At 45.4% G+C, this 20,966-nt stretch overlaps 1 protein-coding gene across 1 annotated transcript in view; it reads left to right on the plus strand.

Annotated features, from left to right (window-relative positions):
- SLC12A2 (solute carrier family 12 member 2) overlaps positions 1 to 20,966 on the plus strand; it is a 439,949-nt gene that overhangs the window by 227,934 nt on the left and 191,049 nt on the right. The window contains exon 10 of the mRNA XM_078675608.1: positions 7,832 to 7,983. Within this exon, the coding sequence (XP_078531734.1) occupies positions 7,832 to 7,983 (152 nt within the window). The remainder of the gene's footprint in view (positions 1 to 7,831; positions 7,984 to 20,966) is intronic.

Raw genomic sequence — 20,966 nt, forward strand, 5'->3', positions numbered from 1 at the left:
TGTATGTAACATAAATGGCAAGAGGCAATATGCTTCGCAATATGAGTTCTGAAACACTCAGATATTGTAACTCAGTGTCTTATTTTTACTATTATCCAGTATGGTTCAGGACTAGTTACCATTGTCCAATATGGAACCTGACAAAAAACGTCCTCAAATAATTTTTGCTCTTTATTTTCGCTCAAATATTTGTAATCGATTTTCAAGCAGCCTTTACCTAGTTACAAAGTTCTGTGTATAGTTACTATCTGCTTGCAGTGTTTAAGTTAATCTCCAGATGATGGATGTTCATCGTATGGAGTTATCTTTTTTTTGTGTGTAAATGTTTTTTTATTAAATTTTTGGTAAATTAACAGACTAATCTACAAAAACACCATGGGGCTTGTGCGGGACATCCAGTAGGCAGCCAATCATAAATTATTAGACTCAGGAGCCCCAATCAACATAGAAGGCATTGAGTTGGTATAGCAGTGGAAAGTCGGCACAAACAAATTTGGACAAGGGAGTGGCAGGTCAGGTAAAGCCTCATGCTAGTCCTCCAGCATCCCATGCTACAGCCAGCTGGTCTATACCTAGGAGGCAGAAAAATGCTTTTCAAACAGTCAAGGCTCCGAGAGTACAGGTGAGTACGCTTGGGCAGAGGTTGATAAAAGTGCCTAGCTGCTGGAGCGGATGTCTTGAAGGGTGCCTCCCCGTACAACACATCCACCTGCAGCTATCCTAGGACAGGTTACTGCAATAGCATCCCAAGCGGGCAAAATCAGAACCTTACTCACGCCTATAACTTTTTTCCGGATCGCTTCCCTCACTCTCCCCCACTTCACCAGTTTAAGCTCCATCTACTTATATCAGGACCACTTGTCTGATTTTCAGCTCATGGACAACTGTCTACAAGCAAGTGTAATCTCCAAATCCACAAATCTGTCTGACAACTTTCAGGCTGCACTGGGATCATGTTGGCCCAGCAAACAGAATTGTGGAGCGCACTCGAATGTTCATATCCATAGCTCGGCGAATTACATTCAATACAGTGGATCAATACAGTGTTATGGTCGGATAGGTCCACACCATATGGAAGAATCCTGCTTCATACACGCTGCATCGAGGGCATGTCGATGCCTCACTATGGAACATGGCATGCAGGCATCTGGTTTGTGGGTGGGTGGGCACAATGTACTCCGTATGCAAATAAAGGTGGATGAGTTTAAAACAAGCGCTTCTGGACTCCTTGGGAGTGAGCTCAAGTGTTCTCCTCCAAGCTGTATCTACAGTTGGTGAGCCTAAGTTGTCCTCCCAGCGCTATCGCAACTCTGCCAAGTCTGGCTGAGCCCTTTTCAATGAAGCTTTGTAGAGTAATATGACCGCCACATTATTCATGGACCATGCATATCAAAGCCCTGTGTAACGAAGTGTCCCACCTGAAGGTTATACATCTTTCCAACTCAATAAAGGAACAAGCCTCACCCTAACAAATTTCCCAGTATGTTAAGTCATGTCTCCAGCAACCGGTGCAAGCCCTTACAGCTCTGTGGGTGCCACCAGTGCAGAGCAGCCGTCAAGGGTAGTTCCCTTGTGTACAAAATCCTAGTGCATGTTCTTTGTAATGCTCGAGCTCAAACCTAGCAAGCCGTCCTGACCAGGTTATTCGCGTCAGGTACTATGGAGGCTGGGGCAGGTTTCAATAAGATGCTAGACAAAAGATCTTTGGTTGGCAAGCCACCTTCCTAATGGCCTACCTTCTCCCAGAGCACCAATTGCCACCGAGACACCCATTGCAATTGTGATAAGTAATAAAGCTCAAAATCTGGCGCTGCTAGTTGGCCCTCCTCCACTGGTAAGCACATTTCTGAAGTGCCTGCCGATGTCACAATGTCCTCTCCCAGTATAAAGATATCGGATACCAGCCAATTCGCTGAAAACCACAGTGGGAGTGGCAACAGCAGGGCTGCAAATAAATAAAGGAGGCGTGGAAAGAACACCACCTGAGAGACTGCTATACGCCCACCCACAGATAATGGCTGAGTACTCCAATGCCACCAAACGCTTCAGGCGGCAATGGCCTAGTCATAGTTGCCCTCGCAGAACAGGTCAACAGTGCGATAAATGGCGACTCCCAAATAGTAAATGGTGAGGGGTTCCCAGCTTAAAGTCGGGAGTGGCATGGAGGGGTCTAGTCCCCCTTCCCCCCGGTCACCCCTCAGGGTGTGTATATATACAGGATTTGGTCCAGGTAACCTCCAGGCCAGATAAGGTATTAAAATCCACCAAGGCCGCTACCGCACCCTCCAGATCAGCATAGTCACCCTTCATATATAGGAGCATGTCATCTGCATACAGAAAGAGATCTAGACAGTTACCCGAGACGTTTAAACCACTGTAATGGTGATTCTGTCAGACCGTTCATGGAAATGGCTCCAACTCTATAGCAACTAACAGATAGACATGGGGAAGCCCAGCCTGGTGACCCGCTCTACTAAGCCCTTCTCTGCAATCACTGAGTCAGTCTGGACTTGGGCTATCGTGTTGGTATATAATACCTTTGTCCACCTGACAAAGGGCAGTCAAAATCCCATACCAAGCATGATAGTATACAAAACCTCTCAGCAGTGTGAGACGAGCGCCTTCCGAATATCCAGAGATCTAACCAAGGAATGCGGAGGGGGCAGATCTCACTGATTTTGTATATTAACCAGTTGATGAATGTTGGATAGGGTGCTAAGGGTGGGAATAAAACCAGTTTGATCGGGATAAACCAGGGCACATGTGTGGCAATATCCAGTTTGCCAGCTCCTTACTCAAGATTTTATAATCCATATTCCGCATCGAGAGATGGCGCTATGAGTCCAGGAAAACCGTGTCCTTATCCTTCAGCAGCAATCCAGTTGTATCCTCATGCAGACATGGTGGGAAAATTCCTGGTCTCCGGGAATTGTTAGACATGTTCACAAGTTTAGGGACGAGATCTGTGGCGTAAATAGTATGAAATTCTATGGGCAGCCTATCCAACCCGGGGACCTTCCCTCTCGGCGTCTTTGATCACACCCTGTACCTCCTGCTTAGTAATATCTGCACCAAGTTGATCTGCCACAGCAGTTTCTGATAACGAGGAAAAGGCCGCAATGTTATCTAAAACTTCCTCCTTGCAGGCCTCTAATCTCGCAGAATACTGATCACGGTAATAATGGAAGAACACAGTATTTATTTCCTCCTGTGTAAATACATCTCGTCCTGTTTGGTCGGAAACCTAAAGGATGGTGTGTCCCATCGCCTCATCCTTTAGTAGCCAAGCTAACATACTCCTCAACTTGTCTCTCGTCGCCTGGGCCTTCATATCATACGCCCTGTAATACTACTGCTACAGTCGCTCCAACATGGTAAGCAGTTTCTCTCGTTCACCGAGAGTCCATTTCCTCCCCTCTCACGTCCCCTCCAAGCCATGTTGAAGCCCATTTAGAACTGCCTCCTGTCGTTGAATGTCGGAGTGTAACTGGGCAGACACTGCTATCTTATTAGCAATACAATAACCCCACGCTACCACCTTAGCTTTCTACTCAATCCCCTCCAAAGAAGCCAAGCCTGTGTTGTCAAGCCAGTACTTGGTGATTTCGTCACCCAATGATGCCCGGAAGACCTGTTCATCAAGCAAAGCCTGATCCTGACTCCAGGAAGGGATGTCCGATTTACGTGGTGACTACCGGAAGGAGCTCAGTTGTGAGGGGGGGTGGCGGGTAGAGAGGTTTATCGGAGTAAGTTTTCACTAGGTACTATAAGTCCATCACTTTCACACAATGTCTTGTAGCAGAAAACCCCATCTAGCCGCACCTCCAAATCATACAGTCCAGATCAAAAAGCGTACACCTGTGCCTCTGGGTTCTGCTCCCGCCAACAGTCATGCAGAGCCTACTGCTCAGTCCATGCGCTAAAGCATCTGGTAGATTATGCTCTGCACCAGGGCAGCGCGCAGCATTTGGAGTGACCTATCCAGAAGAGATCTGCCACGGAGTTGAAATCTACCATCACAATCCCCATATAAGGTAACATCAATGGTAGGAGGGGCATCAGGCTGGCCAGGAAAGAAGATTGGCCTCTTTCAGAGCTTATTAATTAAGCAAAGCAACATCTTTGTCACCCAGCCGGCCCGAATCCAATACATAACGGCCTTCAGGGTCAATGACTGCCCTATGCATTTGGAAGGAAACCCTGGTCTAATCCAAATGAGAGCCCACTTGTAAAAGTGGACTAAGTAGTGTTATACAAGTGCCCCCTCCACCATTTACGAAGGGCCTGGTACTTGGGCCCAGTCAGGTGGGGTCTCCTGTAAAAACACTGCTTGCGCTCCTCTACGCTCCAAATACGCCATGAAGTTCTAACTTGGAGGGAGTGGACAGATACTGCACATTTCAAGTAATCCACTTAATCTGAGCCATAATCTACCCAGTGCCATTCGCATAGCCGCACTACGTGTCCACCAGATCAGTTGAGCCACGCTCGCCGGACACGCATTGTAGCCCTATCTGCCATGCACACTCCACAAAATGAAAACAACCCCAAGCTAGAACACCTCCCAACACCCCACACAGACTGTGATGTGCATACTTCCTGTGCAAACAGTAGATGTCAAACAACCAACTAGCCAGACCCCCACTAAGGGGATCAACTGGATCAGTGACAGAAGTAGTAAATGTAGAGCAAAACAGTATGACAGGACGGATATCGCAGATCAACCCCCCCTCCACACCCCCAGCTTTCCCTCAACAAATAAAAGTTACAAATCTGAATGAATCTGCAAAAGGAAAAAATGCAGCCACCACATCACGTTAGTTCGGTTAAGGAAGTCTGCCCTCTTAACCCCGGCAGGAGTCAAATGAGCCCATCAGCCGTGCCCTGTGGGTTTGTTTGTGTCTTTTTCAATCAATCGGGCGTATAGTTCTAATGCTATTTTGAATAGTAGTGGAGAAAGGGAGCAGTAGTGGTGTAAGTGAGGGTATAGTGATTCATTGGAATTTTTCCATCACAACTGATCTTCTCCAACATTTTTAAAAGGTCTTCACTTTCAGGACATATTTTCATTATAAGGGAGGTTTATTGATTTATAAGACGAACAGAAAACTCCAAGTAATATTAGCCTTCATGCATTTCATATCTTTGGGACTGGAAATGGACAATGGATTTGTCCACCAGCAACAAGGCCATGTGCTTATTTTGGCCAGCACTAATCAAGAACCTCCAAACGTTTCCTTAAGAGGTTCCTCATCTTTTTGACCTCGAAATAACCTGCAGATTCTGAAAACACAATAGGCTATGTGGTAACCACACCACCAGCCAAGTTAATGTGCTTTTGCATAGTGTGAACCAGCACAATGTAGGAGACCATAAATGGGGCAGGAACTCCAAAATACTGCATTTTATGAATTTAGAAAGTGAACGCTTCAGCACTGCTTGACCAAAAGGACATCTATTCCTTGATTAAGATTTTGCCAGGTAATTCCTCTGCCTGCAACAGCATATGTTAGCAAATGCTCTCCAGTTGATGGTCAAGCCTACCAGACCGCATAAACTCTCTGCTTGCAAAAGACCTATTGTAGGCTTTCCAAGAACAGGGGCTTGCAGTTGCTTACCATTGGTTAGATTTACTCTCACTCTTATTGGCTTGCTTTCTATTGGATGTGTTTCCTTGTTTTCACCCTGTCCATCTTGTGCTTGTCCCTCTTATGGACACAAACCTCTGGACCATTTCTTTGATGGACTTGCTTCTATGCTTCCTCACAGTTTGCATCAAATATAACAATGCTTCTTATCACGAGCTCTGATTTGGGTTGTTGGAAGCCTATACAAACTAAATTAAAACTGAAAGCGCTTCAATGCAAGTCTCATCTTCCCGACAAGGACTGTGGCATGTGCGTACATTGAAAGCACCTATTACAAAACCCCACGATATTTGATTTCCACGCTACATATGCAAAAACTAGACACCTGTGACCCTCCTCTTAGCTCCTGCTGACCAAATCTGACATTGAAGGTTTTATTTATCCAGTTAGCACATCAGTTTTTCAGATTGTCTAACAGATATTCCACACACTTGCTTTCTAACTGGATAAAAATGACAATATTTGAGAATTTTATAAACTGCTTCAGCTTCCTCGACCTACCTGCCCCTTCCAAGAGGAAAAGTCTTCTGAATTTCAGGCTGGTAGCAAAATGTTGCATTCAAAGCTGTAGCACCGAATATTAGAACATTGTCTAAACCATAATATTCCTTGATCTTCAAATGCCGAAGCTCTTGCTCCCAATTACTGTTATGCCACCTTGAGATAAAAACCTTCTCTTATCTCCTATCCCCCACCCCACATCCTTCCTCCATATATGATTAACTACCTTTAGATCTGAGCAACCACTTGTCTCTGGATTGGTGACCTGGAAGTATTTCGTCCTTAGGGAATAGCGTACGCTTTCAAAACCTCTCATCCTTGGATGGCACAGCACATTTTCAATTAGTCTGAGGATGTTATTTAGTCAGAAGTTTTTTCTACCTAAAAACAATGGCCATCTGGAATTGTACTAGCGTGACCTACTATTATTCTAATGTCTTTACTATCCAACTGCCTACCCCCAATCAAGGATGATTTTCGGTTTTGCATTTAAAAGGAGAGGGATCCATATATTGAACCATGTAGAATGTCTTCTGTAGATTGTACACCCATTAATGAAAAAGCTATACTTTAGACCAGACTTGAGCCAGTCATCACAAACTCTTTTTGGAGCTCTGTAATGTTGCAGGAAAAAGTGCATGCCAGTTAAATACTATACTCTGCTGTCTTCCAGGAAACCTATTCTCCCACCACCAAAATGAGGGTTCGACACCACCCACTGACAACCTCTGTTTATTTAATTTGTTGTTGATTAAGGATTTCTGCTTCGTCTCACCAACACTTGGGGCTTCTATTGTGGCCCGAGATAACTTTAACACGTTAGACTCAAAGAGAGCATCTCCTTGACTAAATGACCATTATTTCTGAAGTATACTCCTCATTGCCCTTACATACGTATGCGAGCTGCAGTGTTTTTTAAACATAGAGGAACTGCTCCCTCTCCTACCCCTGTTTAAAAACCATCACAGTGCTGCTTAATGCCGAAAGAATGTGTTAGTAAGTCTGTTACATGTGTAACGTGGAATTACAGATTTTCTCAAATTCCGCCCACCCCTACTGTCTTTGTCAGATTGTTTTAAAGCGCAAAAAATGAACAGGAACTGTAATATCCCAAGGTTCTGACATCAGTGCGAGTTTTAAAAAGGAAGCCATCCCGAACCTTTACTCCCCACCCCTTGGGAAGCTTTCCCCACACCTACTTCTCCTGTCTCACTGGTACGATTTTTGATAGTGAAATATAGGTACCTTGACTTCACTTCCATCTGATCATGGTACCTGAAGCAAAAGGAAATGGTAACAGTGCACATGGAATATTGCATACGCATTAGAACACATTCTAATGCGTGCCAGTGAAATTCCTAAACCAAGCTGAATGAAACAAAAATTTACTTTTTCCTAACCTGCATTGTAAATCAAACGACTGATTGACCTCGGGTATATAAAAAAAAAATGTATTGAAATTATAGTTTTATGTTCTTGTTAATCAGAGCCAAATGTACTGTTTTCTCTTCAGTGGGATTGATGTGAGCAATGTTTAATATTGACACCAGCATTTGGCAAGTTTTTATTTATTCATTTGCTGTTTGCCAAATATCTGTTTGTTGCTGTTAAGTCATCAGCGGAGTTGCATATTGTTTCTGAAACGTATACTGTTCTCCTAATGTCTCGGTATCTTTCACTAGGTTCTTGTGTTGTCCGGGATGCCACGGGTAGCTTGAATGACACCCTTTTTACAGAGTTCTCCAACTGCACTGAAGCAGCATGCAAATTATCCTTCAACTTCACATCCTGTAAAATAAACGATTGTAAATATGGTTTGATGAAAGATTTCCAGGTGAGACTCTTGGTATACAATCATTAATACCTTAGCATTAGTTCTTGCACAATTGGGGCGTCCAGTTTGTCCTCTATTTTATCGCTCCTTAGTGTAGATGATTACGTTTTTATATGGTTTGAGAATCTGAATTGTAAATCTGATGTAGACTTACAGGAAACATGCCCCTCGGAGTATTTCAGATCTATGTAATGAATTCAGTTTTTCTTTGGATTGGATTGGATTGGATTGGATGTGCATTTGTAAAGCGCGAATTGCTGCCCGGAGGCGTCCAAGCGCTAAAAATACCGTAAGACCAAACTGAGGCACCCGTGGGGAGAAGGGGGGGTAGGTTAGATTGGGTGAAATAAAAAGGTTTTCAGCTGTTTGCGGAAGGCTAGAAGGTTAGGGTTGGCTCTAAGATGCAGCGGTAGGGCGTTCCAGGCCCTCGCGGCGTTATGTGAGAAAGATCTGCCTCCGGATCTGGATCTCTTTATCCTGGGAACTATTGCCAGGAAGGTCTGACTCGAGCGTAGACTTCTGTTGGGTGTGTAGTGGGTTATTAGATCTTGAGTGATACTGGGGCCAGTGTTCCAGAAGGACTGATGAGCTATGCACATGGCCTTGAACATAACTCTCTGGCGCACTGGAAGCCAGTGAAGGGTTATCAGTCCGGCCCTGGCTGACTGTCTGCGAGGAATGTTGAGTAGGATGCGGGCTGCGCAGTTCTGGGCCGTCTGAAGCCTGTTCAGAGTGTATTCTGGGGCCCTGAGGTAAAGTACATTGTTAAAATCGAGGCGCGACTGGATTAGACCTTGGACAGCTGTTTGTCTGGCCTCCATAGGAAGGAGAGGGAGGATTCTCCTCCGCATCCTCATGATGCTAAAGCAAGTTGCTGAGAGTTTTGTGGCCTGCGTACTAAAGGACAGAGATCTGTCAAGCCAGACTCCGAGGCTCTTGATGCTGTTTTTAGGGGTAGGTGGAGGGCCCAGACTAGGTGGCCACATGGAGGTGGGGAAACTGAGGTCTGGGGGCCCGAGGAGCATCAGCTCGGTTTTGTCTCCATTCAATTTTAAAGATGAACGGGACATCCAGGTTTTCACTTCCTCCAGGCACTCTCTAAGCCCGCCCTGTGTTGAAGGGTTGGCAACCTGCGTCAGGGAGACCACTAGCTGTGTGTCGTCCGCGTAGGAGATGATCTTAATCCCAAAAGGACGGACGACATCCGCTAGTGGTCTCATGTACAGGTTAACGAGTGCGGGGCTTAGAGAGGAACCCTGGGGGACTCCACATTTCAGAGGCCTGCTAGTGGAGACAGACTCGCCGTCAAACACGCGGAAGGACCTATCCTCTTAGAATGACTGGAACCAGGACCAGGCTTTGTCCTTAATGCCGACCTGGGACATACGGTACAGCAGGGTGTTATGGCTGACTGTATCAAAGGCCGCGCTGAGGTCAAGGAGGATCACTGCCACTGATCCTCCCTGATCCAGAATATGTCTAGCTTCCTCGGTGACCATGAGGAGAGCGGTCTCGGTCCCGTGTTTCGGTCTAAAGCCTGTTTGAGTTGGGTCCAGTAGATGATGAACTTCTAGGAAGTTTATTAGTTGTTGGTTTATATGTTTCTCTAGGATCTTGCTTAGCCATGGGAGCAGTGATATGGGGCGATAATTGCTCAGGTCGGCGGAGTCCAAGTTGGGCTTTTTCAGCAGGGCTCTAACCATAGCCTGCTTCCACGCTATTGGGACCGTACCGGAGGAGATGGAGGTATTTAAGACCTCCCTTATGATGGGAAGAGTCGTGTGTGCGGCAGCCATTATTATGTCTGGAGGGGCTGGGTCATTCGGGGACCCGGATTTTACTTTCCGTGCTAAAGGTTCGAGAGATGCTAAGTCCAGAAGAGGGAAGTGGCTTAGCATAGGTAGGTGTGGGCTGGGCGGGGAGACTGTGGGGAGAGGGGGAGTGACTGAGAAGGTGGAATTTTCCGGGGGGAAAGCAGAATAGATGGAGCTGATTTTCTGATGAAAGAATTCGGCAACATTGTTACAATGGGAGGATGTCTTATCCGCCTGCAGACATGGCGATTGTTTGGATAGTTGATTAATGATCTGGAAAATTTCTTTAGGTCTAGATTTGGCATGCAGGATTTTCTCTGAGAAATATGTGGCCTGGGCTGCTTTTATCAGTGATTTATATTCACTGATGCTTTCGCGATATAGGGTTTTTTTGTCTGCGGAGTAGTCAGAGCGCCAGTGCCTTTCTGATTTCCTGCAGAGACGCTTCTTCTCTCTGAGAACATCTGTATACCATGGAGCTGTTTTGTGCGAGCGTTTCAACGTAATTACCTTTTTAGGGAGAACGACGTCAAGCGAATTGGTGATCCAATCGGTATATGCTTGGTTTGCTATGCCAGGTTTATCTTCAATCAGGGGTGGATTCTCTGTGAGTTTACTAGTCCAGTTGTCGACTGCTAAGCGGGACCAGGCTCTCATGATTCTTGTAGTGGGTAGGGGTTCAGGGGGTTTGGGCGCGGACCAACTAATGGGAATAAGGAAGTGATCCGTCCAGGGCAAGGGAATAGGGGAGTTGGTTAGAAGGTCATGACAGTTGCTGAAGACCGGATCCAGCAAATGGCCTTTTACATGAGTGGGGGATATGACTCGTTGAGTGAGTCGTAGGGCCGCAAGGTCATCTATTAAGGTTGCCGCTGTGTGATCTGCTGTTGACTCGAAATGAAACTTAAAGTCTCCTAGCAGGATAAAGTTGGACGTAGCATATAAGCGCTCAGCCACGCTTGAAGGGAGGCTGACGTGAAACTGCTTAGGGGGGCCTGGGGGGCGGTAAATAAGGGAGCCAGAAAGGCACTTGTTAGGTGTCAGTTCAATATTAAAAGAGAGACTTTCACAGTCCAGAATGGTTTCAGGAACCATTCGACAGTGGAATTGCTGTTTGTGGATTATCGCTAGGCCTCCTCCTCTACCTTCTGGGCGGTCTAGCCGTGAGATTAGGAAACCTGGTGGGAGGGCGTCTATAACCGCTGGCTCCGCGCCAGGGGATAGCCAGGTTTCTGTTAAGAATAATATATCTGGCGTCTGTTCTTCGAGAAGAAGCGCAATTTCCTCTTTGTGTTTTGGGAGGGAGCGGCAGTTCAGTAGGAACATGCGGAAGTCATATAGCAATTCAGATGACACTTTCGGTTTAAGGCGTGAGTGGCATTTGGGGCAGACAGATGGTAAATTGTCTGCTTGGTAGCTATGCTGACACAATCTGTTAGTGGTGCCCCTGAGGCTATGGAGGGTGTCTGCGCTGAAGAAAATAGGGGCCGAGGGCCGTGAGGCAGGGGGGCTGGCCCTGGGCACGGACTCGGCGCGGACGAGCGCAGACGAGCTTGCCTTATGCGCGCCTTTGGCGCGCAATCGTCGCGCCCGCTGCGCAATCGTCGCGCCCGCTGCGCTCGTTCGCTGCGCTTCCGGTAAATGCACATTGTTATGGGGAGGCAAGGGGGCGTGGCCTCGGGGGGGCGTGTCCTTCGCCTCCGTGAGGTAAATGGCGCCTGGCAAGCCTCCTGCTCGCTCTCCCTCTCAGCGCTGAACAGCTACTGGGGAAGCTTTCAGGCAGGGGTTAGTCAGGTAGGTGCAAGTTTAGTTAAAAACAATTACAACAGTTTAAAAAATTCAATCAGTGTGCAAATGAGCAAGAAATCTATCTCCCGGCTGAGCCTCAGGAAGGTGGCGTTATTCTAGTGCGCTCGTGGATCAGCGCTCTATATATACACACAAAGAAGGGGGCGTGGCCTCGGGGGGGCGTGTCCTTCGCCTCCGCAAGGTTAATGGCGCCTGGCAAGCCTCCTGCTCGCTCTCCCTCTCAGCGCTGAACAGCTACTGGGGAAGTTTTCAGGCAGGGGTTAGTCAGGTAGGTGCAAGTTTAGTTAAAAACAATTACAACAGTTTAAAAATTCAATCAGTGTGCAAATGAGCAAGAAATCTATCTCCCGGCTGAGCCTCAGGAGGGTGGCGGTATTCTCTTTGTGGTGTTTAACTCTCATTGTGCCTTTACATTTCGTCCAGTTTGTCTGGAACTGTACTTGTTTGTGCAGTGGCAGCTCAGAATTGTTTATGGGTGTTACACCATATTGTGTTTGGGCACATGGACTAACTGCAAAATGGCAGGTAGATTGCTGTTGACCCTGTGTCAGAACCCCCTCTGCCCCCCCTCCACCCTCCATGTATATAAATGTGGCTGCAAATTTGGTGCAACATCTAATTTAGATATCCAAATAACCTAGTGAATGAACCAATGAAAATCCTAATGTGTAACCTCAGAGTAAACAGTTCTTGTAGATATTAGTTCTGCGAACAGCTTCATTTCTCACTCTAACCAGTTCTAAAATAGCCCTTATTCAGGGAGCCAGACTGTTCATGAGAAATGTCCTGCGGAGAAATCAGCCCTCTTCTTTCTAAAAGCCCACCAGCAGCTGAATGAAGACAATATTGTATTGTAATTACATTATATAGCACCTACTGCCCCTGATTTAATCACTTTCTGGTGAGTAGTACACTGTTCTGGAATCCAAGATAAGTGATTAATCCTCGGGTTATTGTTGGTTTTTGGGGTTAGTTATGTGCCCTCAAGGAAACCATTGCATAGTCTTACTCCATTTTTTGTGGTAAATTAAATTATTAGGAGTTATGTATGATCTATAGCGGTGTGGGATATGAGTTCATACAGATGGCTTGTGGGGTGAATAGAGGACATCAAGTATTTTTAGTTTGCAGGGATGTGGTTTCAAAGGAGGAGTTGCGATTTATGAAATGAAATGTCGGCAGTTTGTAGAGATACAATAAGGAAGAATGAGACAATCCTGTAACTTCGAGTAGGTAGTACTCTGTGAGGAGGCATGCACTGGAATGAAGGTAATGACAAGGTCATCTGTTATATACAAAAAAAGCAGGGAAAACTATCAATTTTAAGTCCAGGGTAATTGTTCATGCAAAGTTTTTTTGAATCCAGGGGAAAGAGTCTTTTTGAGAGGGCGTGCATCCTGAGGATATAAAGCTGTAGAGAGAAACGTTATTTGCATGTGAGATCGTCTGTTTTAACATTCGTATAGTCTGTTATAACATTCTATAGTGCTTCCTATCTTCATATGCAGTGCAGAAGCTCTTCTTCCCATGGATAGCACTCCAATCCAGGTGTTATTGAAAGTATTTTGTCTTTGAGCCTGTGTGATGTGTTTCCATGTTGTGTGTGATGGCCATTAAGTATCGTTTATCATGTTGTAGGGTGTAGTGTGATGAATGAGGACGTGTGGGAGAGGCATGCTTTTTTTTTTTTATAGTTTGAGGTATGCTGGCAGACTTGAATGGTTCTTAATATTCATTTATTGTGTTAGTAATTTTACTTTATGTTCTCAATTCCATTGCTTTTGCTGGTTGTGGCGGGAGGTTGGCCTCGATCTTATGGATCTGGGGAGGTAACCGAAGTGAGCAGTTTTCTGAGATATGTCCTGATAGACTGTGTTATAGTTCTCCTTTAAAGGATTGGCATTGTGCGACATCAGCTAAGGAGATTTGCACAGATACAGTTATAAACATTCATAATAGGAGTTTGGTATTCTGGATATGTGGCTATTTGGTACCTGCAGGATGGTCCATTTTAATCCTCCAGTGACTAGTCATGTCTGCAAAGATCTCCTGTCTTGTTGAACTTTCTGGTTAGTATCGAGTGATTTCATTGTTGGGCTGGTTTATCTGTGTTCTCCATTTGATAGCAAGGTTCCACTGGCCCTTTCCTACAATAGGTCTGTCCCGTTAAAGATCAGAGATTAGGTAGTGAATTGGTAAATGGTTACACAGAACACATCGGATTGAGAACGGGAGGGCCTTCGGAAAGTCTAGATATATTGTATTCCAGCTTGTGGTTAGAGGAAGTTGGTTAATTATGGTGCTGTTAACGTTTGAATAGCCTACTGGTATCTCATGGCTGATGTGGTTTTCTCTCTTTGGAACTGGGGTGGCTGTCTGTCTAGATGATCTATTGGCGGGCTTTACCATGATGGGCTCTTGGAGCTCAGCAGGTTATTTGTAGCCAGGAGTGGCACTGGAAAGTATATGGTAAATGCCCAGTGTTAGAATCCCCAGGAGACCTGTATCTGCAGTTCACACTCTAAGGGTTGTACACAGGTGAGTAGGTGCTTACCTGGTGATCTGGAAGTAGTGGCAGAGTTTCTCGCCTTACGCCCTTTCCAGGCACTAATACGCAGCACCCTTAACTTTTCAACTTTTAGCAGGTTGAAATAAAGGATATGTTCAAGTAGGAGGGAAAGCCCTACGTGTTAAGTTACCTAGATCTAATGGGAATCTTATTCCGAACAATCTGGTTACCTGGCTCCAACAGTAACCCTTTGAGTGGAAGACCGAAAGTTAGGCCCAATTTGAACCCAGTACACGTTTACCAAGTCAAACCCCATTGCTAGAAAGCACTACATGGTCGGATAGGGCATGTAGAACAGAGTGAAACTGACCCAAATCTGCCCCAAATGCATTTTAAGTGCAATGCCATCAAATAAACAAACAGGAGTTTATTTCGCCCAAAAACGATTAACACTAAAGCTTTAGGTAGCACTATGTTTTAAGCTCCTTTTTTGGTGTACCAGCTTTTGTAGGATTTGGCAGAAAAAGGTTGTAGATCAGTCCTCTGCAGCACATCACCTTTCCAAAATGGAGCCTGCCAGGATCACAATTTCGAACTGCTTGTAGCCGTGGCAGGATGAAAGTTCTCTCATCTGATTACTTAACCTGGCTACAATGGGTGCCCTAGGAGTTGCAGACTGTACGGCCAAAAGTTGGTGCCATTTGAAACAGTCCACATGTTTACCAAGTGGAGCCCCAGTTGCTAGAAAACGCTGCTTGGCTTGTAAGAGGCAGGGAGAAAAGAGGATGAGATTGATCCGAATCGGTACAAAATGTGCAGCGGTGCGTTTTAAACCCCATATAGGGATTTACCTGATGAACTTTCTGCCCCTTAGCTAATTTCATCTAACAAAGACTATATCTAACACCATTATCATCAAATAGGGAAGACCATACAGTCACCCAAAAATATATATCCACCTTTTTAGTAGGAGCTAAGTTAGGGGAATCACTCACAAGCTCAGAGCCAGAACTCCAGGGTTAAATGCCTACCGACTATGCAAGGTTAACTGGAAGTATGTATGTCTTTCTTAATGCAAGCAGATAATCCTTACCTATGGAAAACACTTTGTTTTCGCCTTTTCAAAATGTCAGAGAAGGAGTGTTTTTTTTCTTATAGCGAGTCTGTAAAATTTCAAAACTTCACAAAGGCTGATTACAGGAACCACTCTAGGTCTACATTACGTCCAGCCCCAAAGTAATATATGTACATTGAGGTTGTAACCAACTCTTATGCGTGATTGGCGCTGTTTTTACTTCACCATGTCCTCACTGTAATTCTTTTTGTCCTATTTTCTCGACCATTACCAGAAGCTCTGAAACTGCTCATCTTTAGATATGACAACCCAGAGAATGGGTGTCAATTTTATAGTCCAGTTAGGGACAAAGGGAGAGAAGCGATTTACTCAGTATTAGGCAGTTTTCAACAAGTGAAGGAAAAAAGATTAGAACCCAATGTATGCTGTTTCAGATGAGTCAGTACATTGGCCACTGGTTCACTCTCCTCAAATTCTCCTCCTCCCACTTCACTCTTATGGATGCAAATTGTCTAATTCTGAATCTCTTTGAAAACTTTGTCTCCCAATCTATTTGAAATTGCTTGATTAAATTTATACTTTGTGTAATCTATTCAGTACAACTACAAGCATTCAGAAAGTTGAAACTGATCTGATTTTAGAAATTTGTTTTAATAGTCATGAGACTAAGGACAAAGAAGTATTTCAAGCCTACAGTTGGAGCTACCCTTTATTCAGACTAGTGTATTGTTTGGATGGAACAAATGTTGTTTTTACTCACTGAATTAGAAATGTGAGGCAGTTGTGAGAGGTTGCAGAGAAGTGCAGTGTTCTGCTCTTACTGATATTCTTATGGATAAATAGCTGTTATTGTAATAGGGGTTTCAGTCATGTGGTATATTTATTTTCTCCCAAAAACAATGGGCCACAAATGTACAGCCTACAAATACAATCTACTAGTTTATTTTTTTAAATATAAAATTGCATGCAATTGAAGCTTTCTCTTTTTCGCATGTTAACATAGCTTTAAGCTATTGTTTTTGTGGATTTTAGCAAAGCCTATATGATTGATAGTGCTCTCTACAACTATTAACCCCTTTGCTGCCAGGCCTCCCCGTGCCACGCCTTTTTTTTTGCTATTTGGGGTGCCCCATACCTTTTTGTCCACATAAGGTATCCATGCCAAATTTACGTTCTTTTATTTCAACATCCTGAGGATTCGAAATGTACCCAGGGTTTTGAGATTCCCATAGAGGGGACCGAGAAATTAGGCAAAATACAGCTACATTTAGTTTTTTCTTGGAAAAAAAATGGGGATAACAATGCTGCAGAAGACTGCGTCTGTTTATCCCCTACAAATGGTATCAACAAAGGATTTGTGGTGCTAAAATCGCCATCTTCCCAGCTTTCAGGAACAGGCAGACATTTGTCAGAAAACCAACATTTTCTACACAGTTTTGGCATTTTACTGGGATATAGCCTATTTTTCCCATGTTTGTGCTTTCAGCCTCCTTCCAGTGAGTGGTAGAAATGGGAAACCAATAATTGATCCCGGAAAGCTGTTTATTTATGAAAAGAAGACCAAATTCTGAATTCAGCGTGGGGTCATTTGTGTCGATCCTTCAAGGTTTTCCTATAGAAAATGACAGTCAGATAAAAAAAAATATTGGAATTGAGTTGGAAAAAAAACAGCCATATGTGCCTTCATTTTCACCTGTAACTTCTAACTATGCTAGATTTTTTCAAAGCAAAATTCTGTTGCATCCGTGGACCCTTCTGGTTGCGGGTATATTTCGGACTTGTAGGTTTACCTAGAACCCGAGGCATCCAGAGCAAATAACCGAGCTACATCTTAGTGGTTTTTCATTGTGTACCGGGTATACAGCAGTTAATTTAGTAAAATATAAAGAGTGAAAAATGAGTATCAAGGAAACCTATGTTTCCGAAATGGAAACAAGATATGGGGTTCAGAAGCAGTGGTTATTTGCACATCACTGAATTTGTGGGTAGGCATACTAGCATGTTTCAAAGTGTTGTCGTTTTTACACACCGTCTTACATTTGGAAGGTAGAAATGCTTAGAAAGACAACTGTTAATAACACTTGTTCAACTATTCTGTGTTCCCCTAAGTCTCCCAATTAAAAACGATTCCTCACTTGTGTGGGAAGGCCTAGTGCCTGCAACAGGAAATTGGTCAAAAGGCAACATAGACACATCTCATTTTTACACTGTAAACGGGCTTTTTTTGTAACGTTCCTAGCTGTGGATTTTGAGCCCGAGCTCAACAGGCACTTAGAGGAACCTAGCAACCTGCACATTTTTTTAAACTAGACACCCAGGGGAAACCAGGATTGGGCGACAGGTGGCTCTCGCCAGGTTCTGTTATCCAAAATCCAGTGCAAACCTCAAAATTTGTTAAAGACACATTTTCCTCAGAATTTTGTGATGGAAAGTTCTGAAATCTGTGGGAAGCCACACACTTCTACCCACCCAGCATTCCCCCCAAGTCTTCTGATAAAAATGGGACCTCACTTGTGTGGGTAGGCCTAGTTCCCACAACGGTAAACGGCCCAAAATGCAACATGGATACATCATTTTTTCCAGGGAAAACGTACCCTTTTTTGCAATGTGCCTACCTATGGAATTTGGACCCTAGCTCAGCCTGCACGTAGGGAAACCAGTCAAACCTGTACATTTTTGAAAACCAGGCACCCAGGGGAATCCAGGATGTGGGGACTTGTGTGGCTCTTACCAGATTGTTACCCAGAATCTCTTGCGAACCTCAAACGTGGTAAAAAAAAAATCTATCACGTACTGTGGCAACTTCAAAATTATCGATCACAAAAAGACATGGTTTTGTGAGGGAGTCATCTGCTCTTTTGGTCCTGGGCTTGGTAGCCATCTAGGGAAACCTATCAAACCCAGACCTTTTGAAAACTAAACACCCGTGGAAGTCCAGGGAGGTGTGGGTCTCTCAACAGTATCCCTTGTAAACCTTAAATGGGAGATGTGGGTTTTTTAAAGTTAAATTTGTTTGGGATCACAATGCAAGCAGAACCACCAGCCAAGCGGCAGTCCACGCGCAGCGCCAGCCAAGCGGCAGTCCACGCGCAGCGCCAGCCAAGCGACAGTCCACGCGCAGCGCCAGGCAAGCGGCAGTCCACGCGCAGCGCCAGCCAAGAGGCAGTCCACATGCAGCCAGCTGAAATCCAGTTCTCCCTCCATCCCTCGCGCTCTCTTGATCACGCGCTCTCTTGATCTCGCGCTCTCTTGGTCTCGCGCGCTCTCTTGGTCTCGCGCTCTCTCTTGGTCTCGCGCTCTCTTGGTCTCGCGCTCTCTCTTGGTCTCGCGCGCTCTCTTGGTCTCGCGCGCTCTCTTGGTCTCGCGCGCTCTCTTGGTCTCGCGCGCTCTCTTGGTCTCGCGCGCTCTCTTGGTCTCGCGCGCTCTCTTGGTCTCGCGCGCTCTCTTGGTCTCGCGCGCTCTCTTGGTCTCGCGCGCTCTCTTGGTCTCGCGCGCTCTCTTGGTCTCGCGCGCTCTCTTGGTCTCGCGCGCTCTCTTGGTCTCGCGCGCTCTCTTGGTCTCGCGCGCTCTCTTGGTCTCGCGCGCTCTCTTGGTCTCGCGCGCTCTCTTGGTCTCGCGCGCTCTCTTGGTCTCGCGCGCTCTCTTGGTCTCGCGCGCTCTCTTGGTCTCGCGCGCTCTCTTGGTCTCGCGCGCTCTCTTGGTCTCGCGCGCTCTCTTGGTCTCGCGCGCTCTCTTGGTCTCGCGCGCTCTCTAGATCTGGCGCTCTCTCTAGATCTGGCGCTCTCTCTAGATCTGGCGCTCTCTCTAGATCTGGCGCTCTCTCTAGATCTGGCGCTCTCTCTAGATCTGGCGCTCTCTCTAGATCTGGCGCTCTCTCTAGATCTGGCGCTCTCTCTAGATCTGGCGCGCTCTCTAGATCTGGCGCTCTCTAGATCTGGCGCTCTCTCTAGATCTGGCGCTCTCTCTAGATCTGGCGCTCTCTCTGTGGACTACATACTTAATAGATTGTTACGTGTCACATGCTGGATACTCTCTTTGACCCAATAGTAGTTAGTGTCTTCAAATTCAGTGTGACAAGTAGGGCGTAAGTGTTACAAGTTCTGGGTCTATTAATCCAGGAGAATAATTGCTGAGTAGGGATGTTGGGACGGAGTATGTACTTTAAATGGTAAACAGCTGTGTAACTCTGCCCTGAGTGCCCAACTGTTTATTCTGACTTTTTTTGTGTGACTGCCAACATGCTAATCTAGTTTGCGCATAGAGTTTGCCTGTTCCTGGTATTACTAGGTCCAGAACATGATCTTTGGCCTGGATGAGTTTACTTAGCATACCTTTACTAGCGCTGGGATGCTCACGGGTTACTACGCGCTCTACAAAAACCTTAAAATAAAATAAAATACCTTCATTGTGGATATTGGGCTACTGTCTGCATGCGTGTATCACATAAAGCAATGGTGATAGTTTACCGTGTTGTGTTCTTTAGTGTGACCAGACCTTTGTCTTTGTGGTCCACTAACGCCTCTTATGTAAAGTTCCACTATTATGTGAACCCCCAAAATCTTGCTTTCATATTCCACAAGCATGCAGTGTGTCTATGGACAGCAAGTGTAAATCATGTGACAGTGTGGTGTGAGGTCAAGTACTGGTACGAGTGGAATCCATTTTAGTTGTCACTGTGTTATCAAGGCGCAAGATGGGAGGATGCGAGCGACTGTGCAGCCATGTTCTGCGTGGTCCATACATTGTATGAGTGAGTGAACCAAAGTAATGGAGGCTTTGGGGGATTCCCTTTTGGAAAGCCCTTGCCTGTTGTGTGTGTGTGTGTGTGTGTGTGTGTTTTTTTTTTTTTACAAAATTGCGGTGAGGTCAATTTTCCAGACACTGGAAGTCTATTGCCTGCATTCCTATGACTGAAGGGTTGAAAAACCGACACTGAACTCTCGTAAAATTGAGCTGGGATTCTCTTTAGAAATTGTGAGGACCTTGTGAGCGAATGGCTGCTAAAATTCTTCCTGATCACTGCCAGATGTATATGATTGGGCTAAGATTAGTTGGTTGTTGAAGGTGAGGAAGTTGTTTGGTGGGCCTGTGCTTTTGTCAGGTCCTTCTTAGGGCTTCAGCAAGGTGGACATACAGGTGCCGAGATCTCACTCTTTAGTGTGCCTTTGTTTTGTATACTCTTGCTTGGAGCCAGGCCCCTTGCCACCTGCTGTGAGACCCACCATCTTGCACAAACGCTTTTATCTGACGAGCAATGAAATTTGAAAGGGAACAGTTTCAAACTAAGGTTTTAGAACCAGACATTGGATGCACATCCCTTTTCTGGAAAATATGTTGGAAAAAAAAGTGGGATCTAAAGTAAATCTCCCCATTTCCAGATTTCTCATTACCATTGAAGGGAGTGCTCTGCAGAGTAGTCGTACTGCTGTGTGACCAGATGAAGCTGCCTTGCACCAGACACCTGTCTACCTGCTCAGAGAGGAAGAGTGAGCACATGGTCCTGCAGCAGGAGAGACTGTTCAAGAGAAGGAAGCTGTTTTACCAGCAAGAGGAACAACCAAAAGTTGTTGACTGCCCTTGTATCATATATCAATAACATGCCTGACAAATTGGGTCCACTTCGAGCAAAATGGGAAAGGACTGTGGGTGTGCTGGACGATATAGACTGGGAGGCCGCTCTCATGCATCCTCGTGAAGTGGCAACTAAACTTCGGTTACGTCTCATCCAGTACAAAGTCCTGCATCAAACGTATTTTGATAGAGCAAGGTTGCACAA

Source organism: Lissotriton helveticus, chromosome 2_1 (assembly GCF_964261635.1).
Source record: "Lissotriton helveticus chromosome 2_1, aLisHel1.1, whole genome shotgun sequence".
Lineage (NCBI taxonomy): Eukaryota > Metazoa > Chordata > Amphibia > Caudata > Salamandridae > Lissotriton > Lissotriton helveticus.